The following is a 19075-nucleotide window of genomic DNA, read 5'->3' as shown; positions in this document are numbered from 1 at the left end:
CGGTCATACGTTCTTTTCTTATGAAAGCACGCAGGTTTCAGTAGTAGATCAGCCTTGCTCCTGGAGGAACGTGACCCTCCCGACAGCGAGAGTTTCTGGGCGAGGTAGACTGGAGTATTGTTGTGTATTGCTTTGTGGGTGATGCATGCCAGTTTGAACTGGATTCCAGCTTCGAAAGGAAACCAGTTGAGAGCTTTCGAGTGGGGGGAGATATGGTCGACTTTTTTGCATCCCGTTATGAGTCTTGTGGCTGCATTAAGACATGCTTTCAATGGGGCTGTTGAGATGTTAGGGAGTCCAGCTAAGGTTGTGCAACCATGTTCAATCCTTGAGACGACCAATGCTTGAACTGCTGTCTTGAGGTCTGCTTTATTTAAAAAAGGTTTTAGTTTTCATAAGTAACTCAAGTGGAATCTGGCGTTTTTTGCCATTGTGTTGATATGTGCAGACATATTAAGGTTTATGTCCAGAATGATACCTAGAGATTTAGTTGACTCCACATTCTTCGGAGTGCACTTTAGTGCAGTGATGAGGTTGGACCATCCTGCCATCAATGTTTTGCTTTTTTTAGGGGTAATCAGAAGGAATTCAGTCTTTTGACCATTTAGTTTTAGGTGGTTCTTGGTTAGCCATTGAAGTGTTCCTGTTAGAGCTAGGTTCATTGTCTTTATATCATCAGTGGAGGCAATCTTAATGTAAAGCTGAGTGTCATCAGCATACATATGGAAAGCAATGTTAGATTTTCGAAGTATTTCCGTAAGAGGTTCTACGTATAGATTAAAGAGTGATGGAGATAGCGTTGAACCTTGTGGAACTCCTATAGTATTGTCAGTTGCGCTTGAAAGGGTCTGGTTGACTGTGAATTTTTGTGATCTATTCTCCAGAAAGGAGCTGAACCAGGATAGCACTGTACCCTCAAATCCCATCCTGTTTTTCAGACGATCGAGTATATAGGCATGGTTCACCGTGTCGAAAGCTGATGACAAGTCCAGTAAGATTAGTAGGCAAGTTTCATTATGATCAAGAGCCAGTAAAGCATCATCAACTATGTGTAGAATCACAGTTTCTGTACTGTGGTTTGGACGGAAACCGGATTGGCAATCGTTAAGAAGCTTGAAGTCAGAGATGTGTAGGCTCAATTGTTGTTGGACACATTTTTCCAAAATTTTGGCCAACATTGAAATATTGGTTACTGGTCTATAATTGTTCGCATCTGAAGGGTTCTCAGACATTTTTTTTAGTAGTGGGATGACTTGCCCTGTTTTTAAGCAGTCCGGTATTTGACCTTGTGACAACGAGGCATTAATGACCTTAGACCAAGCCGGGATTAGCAGGTGATTTATGGAGGACCAGCATTTCGCCGGTAGGGGATCGTTGTAATGATTGTTAGGTTTCGAGAACGCCATGATCTTTGAAATGTTTAATTCACTAACCTGTGTAAAATCCGACCATCTGAGATTGTTTTTGAGTTCGGCTGATTCTATATCATCCAGCACCTTATCTACCTGGCCCTTCTCCATTTCCATGTCATCTGCATCTTTTTTTAGTTCCCGCTTCAAAGAGTTGGCTTTGTTTGTAAAGAAGATCGAGAAGTCTTCGCTGTTTAAGTTTGTTTTGGAAATGACTGGGGCCATTTTGGTCGCCTTGTTTGATTGATCTTTAAGTAGATCAAAGAGTTTCCTTGGTCTATTTACTGCGTTATCCAGTTCTTTCCTGAAGAATTCTTTTTTTGATTTAATAAAGCTTTTATTATACGCCTTCCTGGATTGTCTCAGTAAGGTTAGATGTGGAGAGGAGGAGTGTTGACGCCATTTACATTTCGCTAATCTCAGTGACCGTCTTTCTTCATTTAAGGCACCATTGAGCCATGGATTTTTGTCTTTGACTGAGAACCTTTTCAGTTTTAGAGGGGCTATGTCATCTACGATGCTGGACATTTTTTTGTTGTATTGTATCGTGAGGTCGATGACGTCAATCATGGGTGGTTGCAGATCAATATTGCAGCGAGCCGCTAAGATTTCCATATTAATTACTCTAGTGTCCCTTGTCCACTTTTTGGGTTTGATGGCTTGTGTGGATGATTTAGATTTTCTGAAGGGAATTTCGAAGGTAATTATGTGGTGATCCGACCAGTCGCAAGGTGTGGTTACAATGTTCTAAATATATTTGTCTTTAGCTAAGATCCAATCAAGTATATATCCTTTATTGTGGGTGGGGAGGTGACATCCTTGGACTAAGGATTGGCTATCCAGGAAGGATTTTTACTGGGTGATTTGATTGTCATCGTCATGTTCCCAATGCATGTTGAAGTCTCCTAAGAATATATCGCTCGTCTGCAGATTAAAGTTAGTAGTAATGATTTCTATCAGTTGGTCTATGAATTTGGTCTTAGTACCCGGGGGGTGGTATAATGCATGGAGTTTACAGTTCTGGTTATTTGCTGCTCTAAAGGACATGCCTAGATATTCACAAGATTCAAAAGGCTCAGCCTGTATCTTTGTGAAGGAAATGTCAGATTTACGTATACAAGCAATGCCACCACCCTTTCTGACAATTCTGTCATGTCTCAGTATCTGGTAGTTCGGGGGGACAAGTAGGTCTAGGCAGGGCATCGACGACTCAGAAAGCCATTTTTCCGTTAGAATGATTAAGTCAAAGTTATGGTTAAGAATGAGGTCGGCTATGTCTGCCAAATGTTTATTTGCCGATCAACAGTTTGGTAGAGCACAGCTAAAATGCTTCTGTTCTATGCTCAAGGGTAGCAGAGATTCTTCGGGCGTTAATGTCACTTTCCTAAGATTTTTTGTATTGATCCCTCTGGTATTAACCTGAGAGTTTCTACAGGCTTTCGTTACAATAGTTTGAATTTAGAAGTTGTCTCCTAGCTTAGTTTGAGTGATAGGCCATGGTTCATATGTGGACACAATAGATAGTAACTCACTATCAGACAGATAGTTGAGTTGCGTGCGAGGACGATAAATTCTATTCGATAGTGCCAATGGGTTGGATCTATGTTTAGCATGCATTTCAGGGGGGGAGATTGAGGCATTTTTCAGATAAGCACAGCAGGTGTTTCATATCCTTAATGGCGGCGAGCATGGCTTTGTAAGTTTTACAAGATTGCGCGTTGATGTTTAGAAGATCATTATTGGATTGATGGATTCTGATCCTAAGCAAATCTAAACTATCAGGGGTTCTAGTAGGTTGAGGGCAGATTGTCTCTTTGGGGAGTTTTACTTTGGTTATCCCCGTAGGATCTGAGCATATTCTATTAAGTATAGGGATAGTTCCTCGCTTCCCTATGAGGTTCCCCAGTGCTCCATTCTCGCTGGCTTGAACTTGCTCCACCTGAGAGATTACCATCATGTTGACAGTTCCCACTGGTGGTTCGGTATCAGTGTTCGAGATAGGCTGGGAGCTCAATTCAAGAGTCGGGGGCACAGTTTCTAGTTGAAAGTTATTGTCCCTGTCTATTTCTCGATTGGAATCATGACAAAGACGATGGACTACATTGGGTGGGAAGATTTTAAGCGTCACAGCGAGATCAGTCTGTTGTGATTCTATCGCCATGTCAGCTTCAGAGTCCTTAACGTTCAAGAAATTGTCATCCTGACAAACTAATTGCGGTTCGGTATTGGTGTTTCTGCTGATCGACGTAAGGGCGTTACCATTAGCACTAGTCTGTGAGTTCCTGATTGCCTGCAGTAACATTTGATTTTCATCCATATTGGTGTTTCTGGTGACAGGCGCAAGGGTGCTACCATTGGTATTAACCTGTGTTACTGTTTTCCTGAAGAGGAGTTTGAGTTTCATCACTAGAGTTGTAGCAGACTGATGTTGTAGTTTGGATAGGGTGATTAGATTCCATCTCTCTGTCGATTTCAACTGTATGTTCACAGGTGGCACAGTGCTAGCTTGGGGCTTGAAGTTATGCTGGATTTTTAGAGTGGTGCTGCTGAGGACGTAGTTTTTTTGTGTTAAGAACATTTCGTCAAAGCGTTCCAGATCTTTACAGCTCTACATGCCAAGAACAGATGCATACTGGTAAGTAGCATTTTCCATTCGAGGCATATGAGCTTTGAATTGTATACTATAGTATAGACTATACAGTGTTTGTGCCTTAGCTGTGGCTACCTGTATCGGTTGCCGTAGTTTGAAACAGTGTTTTTAGTACAGCTTGGCCCACACTAGCTTATTGTTTTGCTTGCACATCCACACAGTCATGTTTAGTGAATGTGTGTGGTGTAGACCATGTTGCTGCTTTACAAATGTCATCCATGGGGATATTCCCCAAGAATGCCATAGATGCCCCTATTTTGCGTGTGGAATGCGCCCTAGGGGGAATTGATAATGTACACTTTGCTTTTTGATAGCATACTTGAATGGTTTTAACAATCCACCTGGCAATTCCAGATTTTGATATAGGATTGCCCTTATGTGGTGGAGAGAAAGCTACGAAAAGTTGTTTGTTTTCCTGAAACTTTTTGGTCTATCAATGTAGTAAAGAATAGCTCTTTTAACGTCAAGCATATGTAGAGCCCGATCTGCTACTGAGTCTGGTTGAGGAAAGAAGACTGGGAGCTCAACCGACTGGTTAAGGTGAAATTAATAGACTACTTGACGTAGGAATTTAGGGTTTGTCTTAAGAACCACTTTGTTGTGATGTATTTGCAAAAATGGTTCTTGTATGGTTAATGCCTGGAGTTCACTAACTTTCCTGAAAAATGTGATGGCCACAAGGAAGGCTACTTTCCATGTGAGAAATTGTAACTCACATTTGTGTAAAGGTTCAAATGGGGGACCCATGAGCCTGGTAAGGGCAATGTTTAGATTCCAGATCGGAGAGGGTGGAATTCTGGAAAGAATTACCTTTTAAGACCTTCAATGAACGCTTTAATGGCAGGAACCCTAAACAATGACAATTGTTGTCTGTTTTGCAAGTAAGCTGCTATGGCAGCAAGGTGTAATCTTATGTATGTGTATGCTAGATTACATCTTTCTAGATGCAAGAGATAACAAATAATGTTTTGAATAGAAGCATCTAATGGATTGATTACGTTGTTATTGCAGTAAACCACAAATCTTTTCTATTTAGCTGGGATCACTGAAATAATATCGACTACCAAAATATCGACTACCCAAAATATCGAGGAAAAAATATCTACAACCAAAATATTGAGTTTGTATGTACAAACAGGTAAGTACAAAAATATCGAGTACAAAATATCGTTTACAAAAATATCGTTGTAAAAAATATCGACTTTACTAAAAACAATATTTAATGACATTAATATAAAAAATTAATTACTAAAATATAATTAACAATACTTAAAATAACTTTTAATAATTAAATAATTAATGAAAGTAAAAAAATAATATTTTTTTAATCATATTTCTTAAAACATATATATATATATATATATAGTAACAAAATTTAATTAAATAATAGGCAATATTGTATATGTACCCCAAAAACCCAAAAATGACCCTGAACCCTAAAAATACCCCTTTACCAAAAAACTAAAAACTGACCCTGAACCCTAAAAATACCCCTTTACCCAAAAACTAAAAACTGACCGTGAACCCTAAAAATACCCCTTTACCCAAAAACTAAAAACTGACCCTGAACCCTAAAAATACCCCTTTACCCAAAAACTAAAAACTGACCCTGAACCCTAAAAATACCCCTTTACCCAAAAACTGAAAACTGACCCTGAACCCTAAAAAGACCCCTTTACCCAAAAACTAAAAACTGACCCTGAACCCTAAAAATACCCCTTTACCCAAAAACTAAAAACTGACCCTAAACCCTAAAAATACCCCTTTACCCAAAAACTAAAAACTGACCCTGAACCCTAAAAATACCCCTTTACCCAAAAACTGAAAACTGACCCTGAACCCTAAAAATACCCCTTTACCCAAAAACTAAAAACTGGCCCTGAACCCTAAAAATACCCCTTTACCCAAAAACCCAAAACCGACCCTGAACCCTAAAAATACCCCTTTACCCAAAAACTAAAAACTGACCCTGAACCCTAAAAATACCCCTTTAATTTAACATAATTAGCAATTAATCAATTAAATTAAATTAATTACCAATTACATTTTAATTAATTAACAAATATTTTTTAATTACCAATTAATTAAATATTACTACCAATTATTAAATTTACATATTTAATTAATTATAATTAAATTACTTCCCACCCTATTCCCCTATAAACCCACAACCCGCTACAGAAAATACATTATTTTGATTTACATAATTAGCAATTAATCAATTAAATTAAATTAATTACCAATTAAATTTTAAATAATTAACATATATTATTTAATTACCAATTAATTAATTATTACCACCAATTAATAAATATACATATTTAATTAATTATAATTAAATTACTTCCCACCCTATTCCCCTATAAACCCATAACCCGCTACAGAATAAAATTACACAATAATTAAAAAAAATCATTAATTAAAAATAATTATAAAATAAAATTACACTTTTCACACATATTATAACATAAAAACACTATAAATAATTAAATATTATTTAAAAAACTATATTTTTTACTATCTAGATTATATACTTGGATATTTTCACTGTCTATATTATTTACAGTCGATATTACTTCACTTACCTTAAAAACTATATTTTGGCTGTCGATATTCTGTCTAGTCGATATTTTCTCCAAACGATATTTAAAACTCGATATTCTGTCCAAACGATATTTTGGAGTCGATATTATGTCTGTGCACCATTTAGCTGCATAGCAAGCTCTAATAGTAGGACGTCTAGCCTCCTTGATAACAATCATGCAGTCTGGTGGGAGGTTGAGGTATCCAAACTCTAAGACTTCAGGAGTCAGATCGCTAGGTTGAGTTGAGCTGGAGCTTGATGCCTTATGTATCCATGGTTCTGTGTGAGAAGCTTTGGGAAAAGGTGTGACCTTTGGTGTGGAACTACTGAGAGTTCCAGCAGTGTTGTGAACCATGGTTGCCAGGCCCAAGTTGGAGAAACCAGGATCATTGTGAGAGACTATTGTTTCAGCTGGTGATCAGTAGCGGAATGAGTGGGAGAGGCGTAAAAGAGTACACAAATCTGCCTGACCAGTTCATCCATATCGCATTGCCCTTGGACAGTAGGTGTGGATACCTGGAGGTGAAGCTTGGGCATTTTGTGTTTAAGTGTGTGGCAAACAGATCTATGTCTGGATGGCCCCACATTTGAAAAAAGGGATAAAGGACTTTGGGATGAAGTTCCCACTTGTGAATCTGTTGTAGCTGACGACTGAGCAGATCCGCTATCTGATTGTGTATCCCAGGTAGATGCTCTGCTAAGAGGTATATCTTTTGAGAAATGGCCCATCTCCATATGCTTTGTGCTACAGTGTGTCCATCCGGACGTGGACAGCTTTGCCTATGAGGTGTACCGGAAATGACTTGAGAGTGAGAAATATGGCCAGTAACTCAAGATGATTGATGTGAAGGAGTTTCTGTTGAGGGGTCCATATACCCTGAATGTTATGGGTTAAGAGATGAGCTCCCCAGCCGCTGAGCGATGCGTCCGCTGTTAGCAATATCTGTGGAAGGGAAACACCCGTTACAACGAAAGTCATAAGACGGCCTGGGCTTTCTCCCGAGTGGTGCGTGTCGATTAACTATGTTTGGTAACACGACCTGGTGGATTAGGGCCAGCACGAGCACATATTATCAGCAGACCTGAGTGACCGCTGCTCGAGCAATGCTGCACTTTTAATATTCTTGATGGCGCAGGAGGCGGAATCACAACATGTGGAAAATGTAGAACTACAAAAGGGGAAAGGATGTGGTTTGATGGCTAGCGCTGTTGAAAATTGGTGCTGGAAACCAAGGTTCGAGCCTCGTATCACGTCTCCCCGTGCCTACACCAAAAAATACAGTTTTTAGGCTAAAAGTGTTCAAAAATTGGTCGCTGTGAACACAAGCACCACACTTACTACTTTTTATGTGTTTACACCACACTTACGAGTGCAGTGCTACATCTACTTTTATGTGCCTCCTCATTCAAATCATATGTTTCCTTCTAAACTCTTTGTGATGCCCCAGTCCAATCTACTTTTAAAAATGTCCTTCTTGTCATCCATGGGTGGGTGGATGGATGGATGGAAGCATGGTGAATGGGTGGGTGGATGCATGGTGGGTGGATGGATGGATGGGTGGGTGGGTGGTTGGTGGGTGCATGATGGATGGGTGGATGGATGGGTGGGTAGATGCATGATGGGTGGATGGATGGATACATGATGGATGGATTGATGGGTGGGTGGATGCATGATGGATGGGTGAATGGATGGGTGGTGGAAATGTGGATGGGTGCATGATGGGTGGATGGATGGATGGGTGGATGGATGGGTGGGTGGTTGGTGGGTGCATGATGGATGGGTGGATGGATGGGTGGGTGGATGGATGGATGGATGGGTGGGTGGTTGGTGGGTGCATGATGGATGGGTGGATGGATGGGTGGGTGGATGCATGATGGATGGGTGGATGGATGCATGGTGGGTAGGTGGATGGATGGCTGGGTGGATGGGTGGCTGGGTGGTGGGTGCATGATGGATGGGTGGATGGATGCATGGTGGATGGGTGGATGGATGCATGGTGGATGGGTGGATGGATGCATGATGGATGGATGGATGGGTGGATGGATGGATGCATGATGGATGGGTGGATGGATGGATGGGTGGGTGGTTGGTGGGTGCATGATGGATGGGTGGGTGGTTGGTGGGTGTATGATGGATGGATGGGTGGGTGGATGCACGATGGGTGGATGGATGCATGGTGGATGGGTGGGTGGGTGTATGGGTGGTGGATGGAGTCATGATGGGTGGATGGATGCATGATGGATGCATGCAGGAATGGTGGCTGGCTGGGTGACGGGTGGATGGGTGGCTGGGTCATGGGTGGGTGGGTGGATAGGGGATTCGTACATACATTCCACATACATTCCCGTGGTATACTGTACATTTTAGTTTTGTAAATACATTTTCAAAGTTTTAAGAATCGCACCCACGTGGCATAAGCATGTTTTAACCAATGTATTATTCGGTGTGACTGATCTTTAAAAAGAAATATTTGCTAACAGGTAAAGAAAGGTGTGCTAGTTTAGCCTAAAGATCGGATCCTCGGGGTACTTTCGTCTACTATTTGTAAGACACTTAACAGTACTTTATTTTAAACGCCCTTCCATAGAGTGTGAATTATTCGGTGTCATTATAGGGTGATGCACTACAAATAGTTTTAAAGCAGTGATTGCTTCTCACAGATAGTGTTAGATGCTTCACTCCTTACTTGTGACACATAATATACGTTATTTAGCAAAGCAGTCACAAAGTTTTTTAAACGATGAACCCGATATTTCAAAGTACTTGAAACTTTCTGTTAAGCAATGTAATAAGAATGTTATCCAGGTCTTCCAGTAATGCTTGAAAGGAGTTAATTTGCAACTGCCAGCCTGCGGGGAACATGTCGACACCTTTGCAGTCAAAGGTTTCACTTTACCGTCATCTATCTCACAAATGTGGAGAAGGAGAGTATTGTCTGGCACATTTTCAATGTACCATCGGGTGAAATGTAAGTTATTGCACAAAAAGTAAGGTACACACTTTGTCAGAGGAACGTCCCAAAAATATTTATGTAGTATATCTGGCATGATGAAACACTTGAAGATGTGATGAAATGCGTGGTGTTTGTGTGCGATGAAAAAGTATTTTGCATGCGTGTCAAGGCGGAGTGAGATGTAATGGTTTGCGTGGTGAATGCGTGCAATGTAATGGTGCGTGCGATGTGAGGAATGCGATGTAATGGTGTGCGTTGTGTTTGTTTGCGTTGACTCGTCATACATCCTCTGTGGAACCGGGTCTACGAATGGCCGCCCTCCACCACGGCAGGGAGCGATGTGTGCAGCTGTCCACCAACACCAGATCTGTACGCTGACCCAGAGCCTGGTTCCACTGATGTGCCAAACATTCCTGTAAGGGACAATTAAGATGCAAAAGGCCATCATCCCTATGAACTGCATAAAAACTCGAGCTGGTAGTGATTTTTGTGGTTTAAATTTTGTTATGAGAGCTAGCTTACTGGCTATCCTGCCAGGATTGGGGAATGCTAGTGCCTTGGAAGTATCTATTGTTGCACCTAGATACTGTTGGGTGTGGGATGGTTGAAGATGTGACTTGGTAAGGTTTATTGTAAGCCCTAAGTTGTGCAGCAGCTGGATTGTCTTGTGTGTTTGTTGTAGGCAATCTATGTGTGACTTGGCTTTAATGAGTCAGTCGTCCAGGTAAGAAAACATATAATTGTGTTGTCTTCTTAAGTGAGCTGCTACCACTGCGAGGCATTTTGTGAAGACTCTGGGCACTGTTGTTACTCCGAATTGAGGGACTTTGAACTGGTAGTGTTGACCGTCCATTACAAACCGTAGGTATTTCCGTTGAGCAGGGTGAATAGGAATGTGATAGTAGGCGTCCTTGAGATCTAGAGTGGCAAGGAAATCGCCTTGGTGGAGCAGTGGAAGGACCTGTTGCAGAGTGTCCACGTGAAAGTGGTCGGATTGTATGTACAGGTTTAAGGGTCTGAGGTCTAATATTGGCCTGAGAGTACCGTTCTTCTTTGGGATGAGAAAGTTAAAGGAATAAGCCCCTGTAGCTTGAAGATGTGGAGGAACCGGTTCTATTGCATGTTTTTGCAAGAGAGAGAGAACCTCTTGCTTTAAAGCGTAAGATGTTCTGTGGACATTGGCCGTTGTCTGGGTGGTATGTGAGGAGGAGTAGAGTTGAGTTCTAGGCAGTAACCATACTTGATAATTTGTCTCACCCACCTGTCTTTGGTAATGTTGTTTCAGACAGGTAGGAACTGTGATAGTCTTCCTCCGAGTGGAGTGGTCTGGAGGAAGCAGAGGGAAGTCATTGGTTGTAGGGGAGGTTCGGTTGTAGTTACCTCGCGCTTTCCCCATGTTAATATTTCCTCTGTACCCACCCCTAAAATATCCCATGTTGGGGGATGTTTGTGTAGGACTTTTATAGGAGGAAGTTGTAGCCTCTCTGGTAATGTTATTGGATCCCCCTCTATAAAAGGAGCGACAAAAGGACCCATGTGTAGTCTGAAATTGTAATGCTCCCAAAGATTTAGAAGTGTCAGTGTCTTTTTTCATTTTGTCTAGAACTGTGTCTACAACTGGCCCAAAGAGGTGTTCCTGATCGAATGATTGATTTAAAATAGTTGTTTGCACTTCCTGCTTGAAACCGGAAATGCGTAACCATGCATGTCAGCGGAGTAAGACACTAGTGTTAACAGATCTAGATTCAGCGTCTGCTGCATTAAGGGCACATTTGATGGAGGCATTTGTAATTAACTTGCCCTCCTGGACCAAATCATTGGCCTTGGCTTTGTATTGGTCAGGTAAGTGTTGTATAAGAATTCCAAGCTCATTGTAATGAGCCCTGTCATATCTGGCAAGTAGAGCTTGTGCATTGACTATTCTCCAGTGATTGGCTGCTTGGGAAGCAACACATTTACCTGATGCATCCAGTAGTTTAGACTTTTTACCTGGGGGTGGTGCATCACCGGAGGTTTGGGAATTAGCCTGTTTTCTTGCATTGGAGACTATCAAAGGGTCTAATGGAAGTTGTGCCTTGATGTACATGAGATCTTTGGGGGCAGGTCTATATTTTTCTCAATGCGTGGGTTGAGAATCCTGCCCCTGACAGGGTTTTAAATATGTTGGGTGCATGTTTAATTACACCTTTAAGCATGGGCAATGTGTGTATGATTTTATGGGACTGAGCAAAAGTGTCCATTAAGAAATCTTCCTCCATGGGGTCTCAATGTAGCGACATGCCATGGTAGTGAGCAGCCCCATTAATAAGTTGGCTAAAAACTATATTGTAGCCTGTGGGTGATTGCTTAGATGGGTATGCATCTGGATCAGGAATATCTGGAGGATCTGCAGGATCATCATAATTATCCCACGTATCCTGTAGAGGGGTAGTGTTATCATCATTTGGGTCATCTACAGAATCATTACCGTGTTCCTCCCCACTCCCTAAATCATCATCATCCTTGGTAATAAGGATGAGCAAGGAGATAATCTAGAAGATTGCATAGGAGAGTTTATAGGAGAGAAAGGTTTAGCAGGAAGAATAGGAGAAGAGGGTCTCTCTTCTTAGCACGCACCTCAGGTGTATGTGAGGTATCCGATTTCCTCTTGTTTGCTGGAATACTGATAATGTGGCCTGTTTTAGGGTCCACCTGTAATGTCTTTTACTTTGGGTCGACAGGATCTGGATTTAGGCCCAGATCGAATGTATGACATTGTTCTACATTCTGTCCATCAACTGTGTTTTTTGCAATTTTCACCCCGAGTGGGCTGGGTATGCTCAGACGTGAGTCCCAGGCTCTCCACACCACTGGAGTCAAGCTATCCAGGCTGATGAAGGCTGATAGCCAGAAATCGGTCCTTGGATGCTTGATTCCGGTCTGGGAAAGACATGGCTTGGTAGTTCGGACTGGACTGTTCCCATGAGGCACAGGGTCAGAGCTGATTTGCATATAGCCAGTGTCTAACCCAGGGTGGTGTGGAGTGCAAACAAATGATGGATTTAGGCCCAGATCCTTGTACTGGGGTGAATGTATGACATTGTTCTACATTCTGTCCATCAACTGTGTTTTTTGCAATTCTCAGAGGGGGCAGTCAGCAGAGCAGACGCGCAGAGGATCAAGCGCGGGCGGGGCCTCCTTTCACTCACCCTTACAGGCACCACCTCAGCGAGAACCGCTAGCTGAACGTGCTCCCAAGGCAAGGGTGACGCGTGGGCAGACTCGAGCAGGGCAGCGCTGGCAGCAGTCACGGCAGGCACAGATCGACGCGGGTGGGCTCCGCCGTGCGATCGCAGCAAATATGCCGCACCAGAGGACGAGGACGACCTGGGCGATGCGGGTGGGCACTGCAGGATCACCAAGCGAGGTAGGCGGGCACGCGTGGGGTGCAACCGACCTCATTGCCAGTGTAGTGCGGCGGGGCCTATACTATAACAGCCACGGCAGCCATAACGGAATCACACATATGCAGTGGTGCTCTGCTGGCCGGAAGACCACGAGCGGTCTCCGGCCCCTTTATTTATGCCATCGGGGCGAGCCCGTCCCGAGAGTTGTAGGGATGCATGGGTGCAAACGATACATTGTGCAGGAGAGGCCGGGTGGCTCTCTACAATGCTCAGCCCACGACAGCTCAAGACCTGCCTGTGTCCTGGAAGCTGAAGCTGCTTAGACTGTGCTACGTCAGCCGACAGTGAGCCTAAAGGCTTTTCAGCCCACTGGGGGCTGTGCGCCTTTTAGGGACCCATCTCAAGGCACATACTGTGAAAAGTGGGTAACAGAAGAGCAGGAATAAGACTTGTAGTACTAGCAGACGAACTATCAAGTGATGTCGGCAGAGAGAAAAGTTCAGATGCAGCCAATCAGATACAATAAAAATGGAAAAAAGACATAACCCAGAGGTGGATCTAGAATTCGTAAACAAAATGTCCACTTTGCAGCTCAAATGCATTATGTAACTATTTTTCTGGCCCTCTTTAATCGTAGCCAGTCTTCTTAATATGGAGGCACCAACACAGAGATGGAGAACAGATAGGTAAATTGGAAGAGTAGACACTCACGGTCACGCTACTGTCATTGAAGTGGAACCATTTGCCATTCTTCTCAGGTTTGATGAGAGCTGAGTAGTGTCCAGATTTGAATCCTCCATAATGGTCACATATGGCAAAAAGATCATAGGACATCTTATCCTAAGGCAGAGAAGAGACATTACATATGATTTAAACAAGGACAGTATAACCACTGCAAAAAAACAAAATGCAGTGTGCACCAAAGTTAGTGTGACATATTTAGTGACAATTTGCAAGGTTTTTTTGGTCCGGCATAATGAATTTAGCTTGAGGAATCTATTTGTGCCAAATCTTTTTTAAGATAATAATAACAAGAAGGCATCAGGGTCTGTAACTGGCTTTGCTAGGGTGGAACCTAAACTTCATGCTAGAGAAATGGATTTTGGTTTTGTCAACACGATAAGATGGTATCTAGGGCTGAATATATCACAAATCGATTGAGGAATTGCCTTTTAAAACCTTTTTCTATGACATAGCTATGGTGTGATTAGTGTTTCGAAAAATTGAAGAACTGTAGAAGTGGTATGTGACCACTTTCGCCAATGAAAAATTGTAGTTTTATACTTAAACTTGAATAGGCTATTTGGCCTGGAAATGTAGCGCCATTAGTTATTGCTTGTAAATAAACAATAACACGCAGCAGAACACAATACAACAAAATAACACATTAAAAAGAGACAACTGTATATAAACATTACCAGGCATAACAAAATACAACAAAAGAACCACAGCAGACCACTTCACAACACTACAGTAAAATGACAATGAGGAACAAAACTAACTAGACAACCCAAATGCAACACAAAAACAATGCTACAGGATAACAAAAAGCAACACAACTATAACAAGAATGGGAAACACAACCTAACATTAAACACTACACAAAAATACACCAGTTCTATGCAAAGCAAAACAACACACCATCATGGTAACAACACAAAAAGACCATTCAATAGTACACAACCATATAACCCTAACAGAACACAAAATACAAATATGAACAATACAAACAGACTAGAACGGAAGAAAACAACACACCATCCTAATACAACAGAGCACATCACAATTATACAACACAAGAAAACACAACGCCACCTAACACACCGCAATAAAAACACAAGATTGCCCTCTTGTGCTGTGTTGTTACCACTGTTGTTTTTTGTAATTTCTTCGGTGAGCTGTATTATGCTGTGATTTTTTGGGTGTATTGTGTTTATTGTATTATTGTGATTCTGACGTAAGTATGTTTTCAGTATCTAGGTACTACTTCATTGCCTGATTGGTAACACAAATTCCTCATGTCCCGTTACAATGATTAGCATTTGAGTGAGCCACTGTCTAGTCTAGTGAGAGCAGTCAAGTGTCCTCTACTTGTTGTCAACATGCATTTACTCCTTGCTCAGAAGTGAAACAAAAACACACAAAGGAAGGCATGCGCAAATGCTCTTTGCCTTTTGTTAGCATTTTAATTTCAAACATATTAGGCACTGTCAGAATTTGTCTAGTCACTTAAAGTTGATTATTTTCCACATTATCGTTATACCGTTATTGTGCAAAAGTTTTACATTTGGACAATTTTTTAAATAACATTTATATACAACGCTACAATTAATAGTAGTGAGATGTGTAGTTAGCATATATGCCTGGTACTACACCAGGTAGGTTGTACCTAGAACTTCATTTATGTGAAAATGTCAAAAACTACAGATAATTCTATCTTGTGGTTTAGGGGGCATAAGCTTCAAATCTACCCCAGATGGCTCTGCACCTAAAATATGTGCAGGGTGAACACACTAACCCTTACTTAAAAGTAATTAAAACAGTGCATGAGAGGTGTACATGCTGGCTGATTCCCGCAAATTATGAACTATGAAACATTAAAGATGGACAGGTTGAAAGAAAATGGCAGTTATATTATTCGCCAGATTCCCAAAAATCATTGCGTTACCCAGATGGTTCTATATATGCAAAAAATCAAAATAAATTAATTACGTTCCGAAACACTCCTTCTGCTGAATATCTAACCATAGGTTCCTCATCTGTAGAATAATGCCGGGCGACAGACTGCGGCGGCTCTTCCGCTAAGGCTGAGGGCTGCCATCCCACTGCTCTTTGGGCTGTGCAAAAAGGAAAAATAAAATGATAATAACACAATGATATTATCAATTTATTTACCCGTACTCAGGCAGTTTTGTTTACCTTATGGGTTGGGGTGGGACGGGATTGGACTGTCGTTACAGCCAGCAGGGGGAGGAGTGGTTGGTCCACTTAAGTGTGCACGATAGTTTAGCCGGCCGTCTTGGGCTGGTCAAGCAGACATGTGCACTTAGCATTACTCCTCCCAACTGTATTGCACAGCCAGGTGGAGAACATACACAGGATCCCACTTCCTGTTTGAGCGCCGAACCCGACTGCTCAGATCAATCATGACGCAGCTGTCAGTGACAGCAGCATCATGGCTGGCTTAGGGGGGTCTGGGAGCCTGTGTATGTCCATGCGTCAACAGAAGAGGATGGAGGAGAGGAAGCGGCCGGCAGCCAGGTAGTTGAATTTTTCTTTTTTTTTTACCCTCCCTCTGCCCTTGCCCCACCCATTCTATTCTGTGGCAGCAGTCACTGGTGTCAGAATTGATCCAGATTTTAATAACAATCGCCCAAACATGCTGCTAGGTGGCGCCATTGGACTCCACGACTACCTTGCATCACCCTAGAAGTGACGGTGCAGCGCAGCATATAAATGCCACTCCTGCGCACTGATGTCAATTTTGTCTTGCACTTTTTTGCACACCTCAGATATGAATCAGACATGAATCAGACATGACAGATTGGACACCTCAGTGTGCCAAACTAACTTGGGACATTTTTAACCAATATAGGAATACACTTCACAGCAAAGGGAGGAGGAAGAGCGATGATCATTTAGATTGAGTATCCATCAGAAAGAATGTTACTGAATATAAGCAACTTCTTCTTCTGATGGATGCTTCGAACCACAGATTCCTCTCCTTTATAATGGATACCTGTTGGAGTTGGACTTGGCACTTTTTGCAGGGTTATCCCCAAACCTTTTGCTTCTTCCTCCTATTTCTTTTTCCTGACCTGGTGTTGTTGGTTTTAGGAATCCGGGCACTTTACCACTGCTAATCAGTGCTAAAGTGCATATGCTCTCTGTGTAAATTGGGAACATGATTTGTTATCCATGATTGGCATATTTGATTTACTAGTCAGTCCCTAGTAGAGAGCACTGAGTATGCCGGGTCTGGTAAATCAAATACTACTAATGGGCCTGCAGCACTGATTGTGACACCCACATGAGTAGTTCTGAAAAGGTAACTCAGACCTACCACTGCCGAGACTGTGTGCAGTCTAGTACTGCCATGTCGACTTGGCACATGCACCCACTTGCCAGGCCCTAACCTACCCTTTTCTTACATGTCAGTCACCCCTAAGGTAGACACAAGGTACCCCTATGGACAGGGTGCAGTGTATGTGAAAGGTGGGACATGCCCTGATGCGTGTGGCATGTCCTGATAGTGAATTACTGCCAATTTAGTTTTTCACTATTTCAAGGCTACCTGTTCCAATAGGACAGAATGGGGAGTTTATAAACACCACTGCTCCTGGGAACAAGGTAGGAAAATAAAGTTTAGCATGCCTGAACTTAGAATGTTAAAGTGCATTGTTTAGTGACTGTGATTTTTACATTCTGTGTTTGAAAATACCACTTTTAGAAAGTAGGTATTTTCTTGCTTAGCCATCCACGGTGCCTCTGGTAGGGATGTGGATTGACTGTCTGGGTTTGGAGTTTCAGGGATCGGGGAGGGGCAGTGGCTCCAGAGAGCCTGATGAGTCAGGACTGGCCTGAATGGTCCTTATCTGCTTTCCACAATGCTGTCTCCACCTCCTGCCAGGAAGCTGCACCAGACAGAACTGGTTTTGACTGGGTACATGACTTCCCTGCACAAAGAGCACCACAACATTTTGGGGTATAAGTATTAGACTTAAACCCTTGAACTTTAGACTACTTCTGTAATCAAGAGGAACCTTTGCCAAGGAGAAGAGCTGGAGAAGAGGAGAAGTACTGCCCTTGCTGTGTGTCTTTGGTTGGCCTGCAGTTGCTGTTTCTGCCAATGAAAGGAGAAGGACTTTGCTTTGTGCTGGGTCCCCTGCTTAAGGAAAGTCTCTAAGGGCTTGAGTAGAGCTTGCCTCCTGTTTTGAAGTCTCAGGAACACAAAGACATCACCCAAGCTCCCCTGAACTTCTTTGCTGGGTGTTCTGACCAGCCAAGAAGTGCCTGTAACTGTGTGGGGTCTCTGGAGGTTGTTTCTGCTGCTGGGAGCTGGAAAGCAACAGAACAACAAGAAAATTGTTTTTCTTGCAACAGTTTTTCCGAAGCAATGCTGTGGTGAGAGAAGAATCTCCCTGCACTTTTACACCGCTGCTAAAAGCAATGCAGCGACTGTCACCGCTGCAAGAACTGACGCATCGCAGCTGAAGAAAACGCCGCAGCTCCGCTCAACGCCGCCGCATCGTTCGCCGACGCATCCCGGATTTCCACGCATTGTCCCTGTGTGGCAAGTTTTCACTGACACATCACCCACGGATCGGAGTCGTCTCAGAATCTACGCATCACTTCCCCCTACAGGCCAGACCCAACGCACCGCTCCTGTGTCCAGCGGAACAGTCACATCGCATCCAAGAAGGTCTCAGGAATCGGGACATCTCTTTGTTTTTCAACAGTTCCCATCGCTGAGGCTGTTTGGCTTAGTGAATTTTGTCGCAACGACAGGTACTTTGCAAGAAATCATGCATCCATAGTTTTCTGTGTGTTGCTAAAACCTTTTGAAAGTCATTTTTCTTAATACTTGTATGTTGGATTTTTGTCGTTTTGTCATTTTTCTAAACTGATGTGGTGTCCATTTGTGGTGTTATCACTGTGTTACTGTGAGTGTTGGTACAAATACTTTACACATTGCCTTTGGGATAAGCCTGTCTGCTCATGCCAAGCTTCCAAGGGGTGAGCAGGGGTTATCTAGAGTGTGTATCCCCTTACCCTGACTAGAAGCAAGGGTCCCTATTTGGACAAAGGTACCTACCTCTGCCAACTAGAGACCCCCATTTCTAACAATACCCAATTTGTACCTCCCAAAAGGTGGAAGGTGTGAGGAATGGTCTCTCGCCAAAAAGTCCTGCAGATTTGAGTGGGCAAAATGGCCCTATGTAAACTTGACTGATGTGGCAGTAGTGCTTGGTGAATGTACAACCAGATACCTATGTAGCTACCTGGCAGATGTCTAGGACAGAATACCCCACACCAACAAGGTTGAGTGAACTTTATCTCTGCCAGTATTAGCCCATAGGCCCACAGGGGGT

At 42.6% G+C, this 19075-nt stretch overlaps 1 protein-coding gene across 1 annotated transcript in view; it reads right to left on the bottom strand.

The window, feature by feature from the left end:
- LOC144790862 (uncharacterized) overlaps positions 1-19075 on the bottom strand; it is a 580240-nt gene that overhangs the window by 14737 nt on the left and 546428 nt on the right. Inside the window, exon 8 of the mRNA XM_078665522.1 lies at positions 13695-13823. Coding sequence (XP_078521648.1) covers positions 13695-13823 — 129 coding nt within the window. The remainder of the gene's footprint in view (positions 1-13694; positions 13824-19075) is intronic.

The sequence above is a fragment of the Lissotriton helveticus genome, chromosome 11 (assembly GCF_964261635.1).
Source record: "Lissotriton helveticus chromosome 11, aLisHel1.1, whole genome shotgun sequence".
Classification (NCBI taxonomy): domain Eukaryota; kingdom Metazoa; phylum Chordata; class Amphibia; order Caudata; family Salamandridae; genus Lissotriton; species Lissotriton helveticus.
This window is presented reverse-complemented; position numbering and strand designations above follow the sequence as displayed.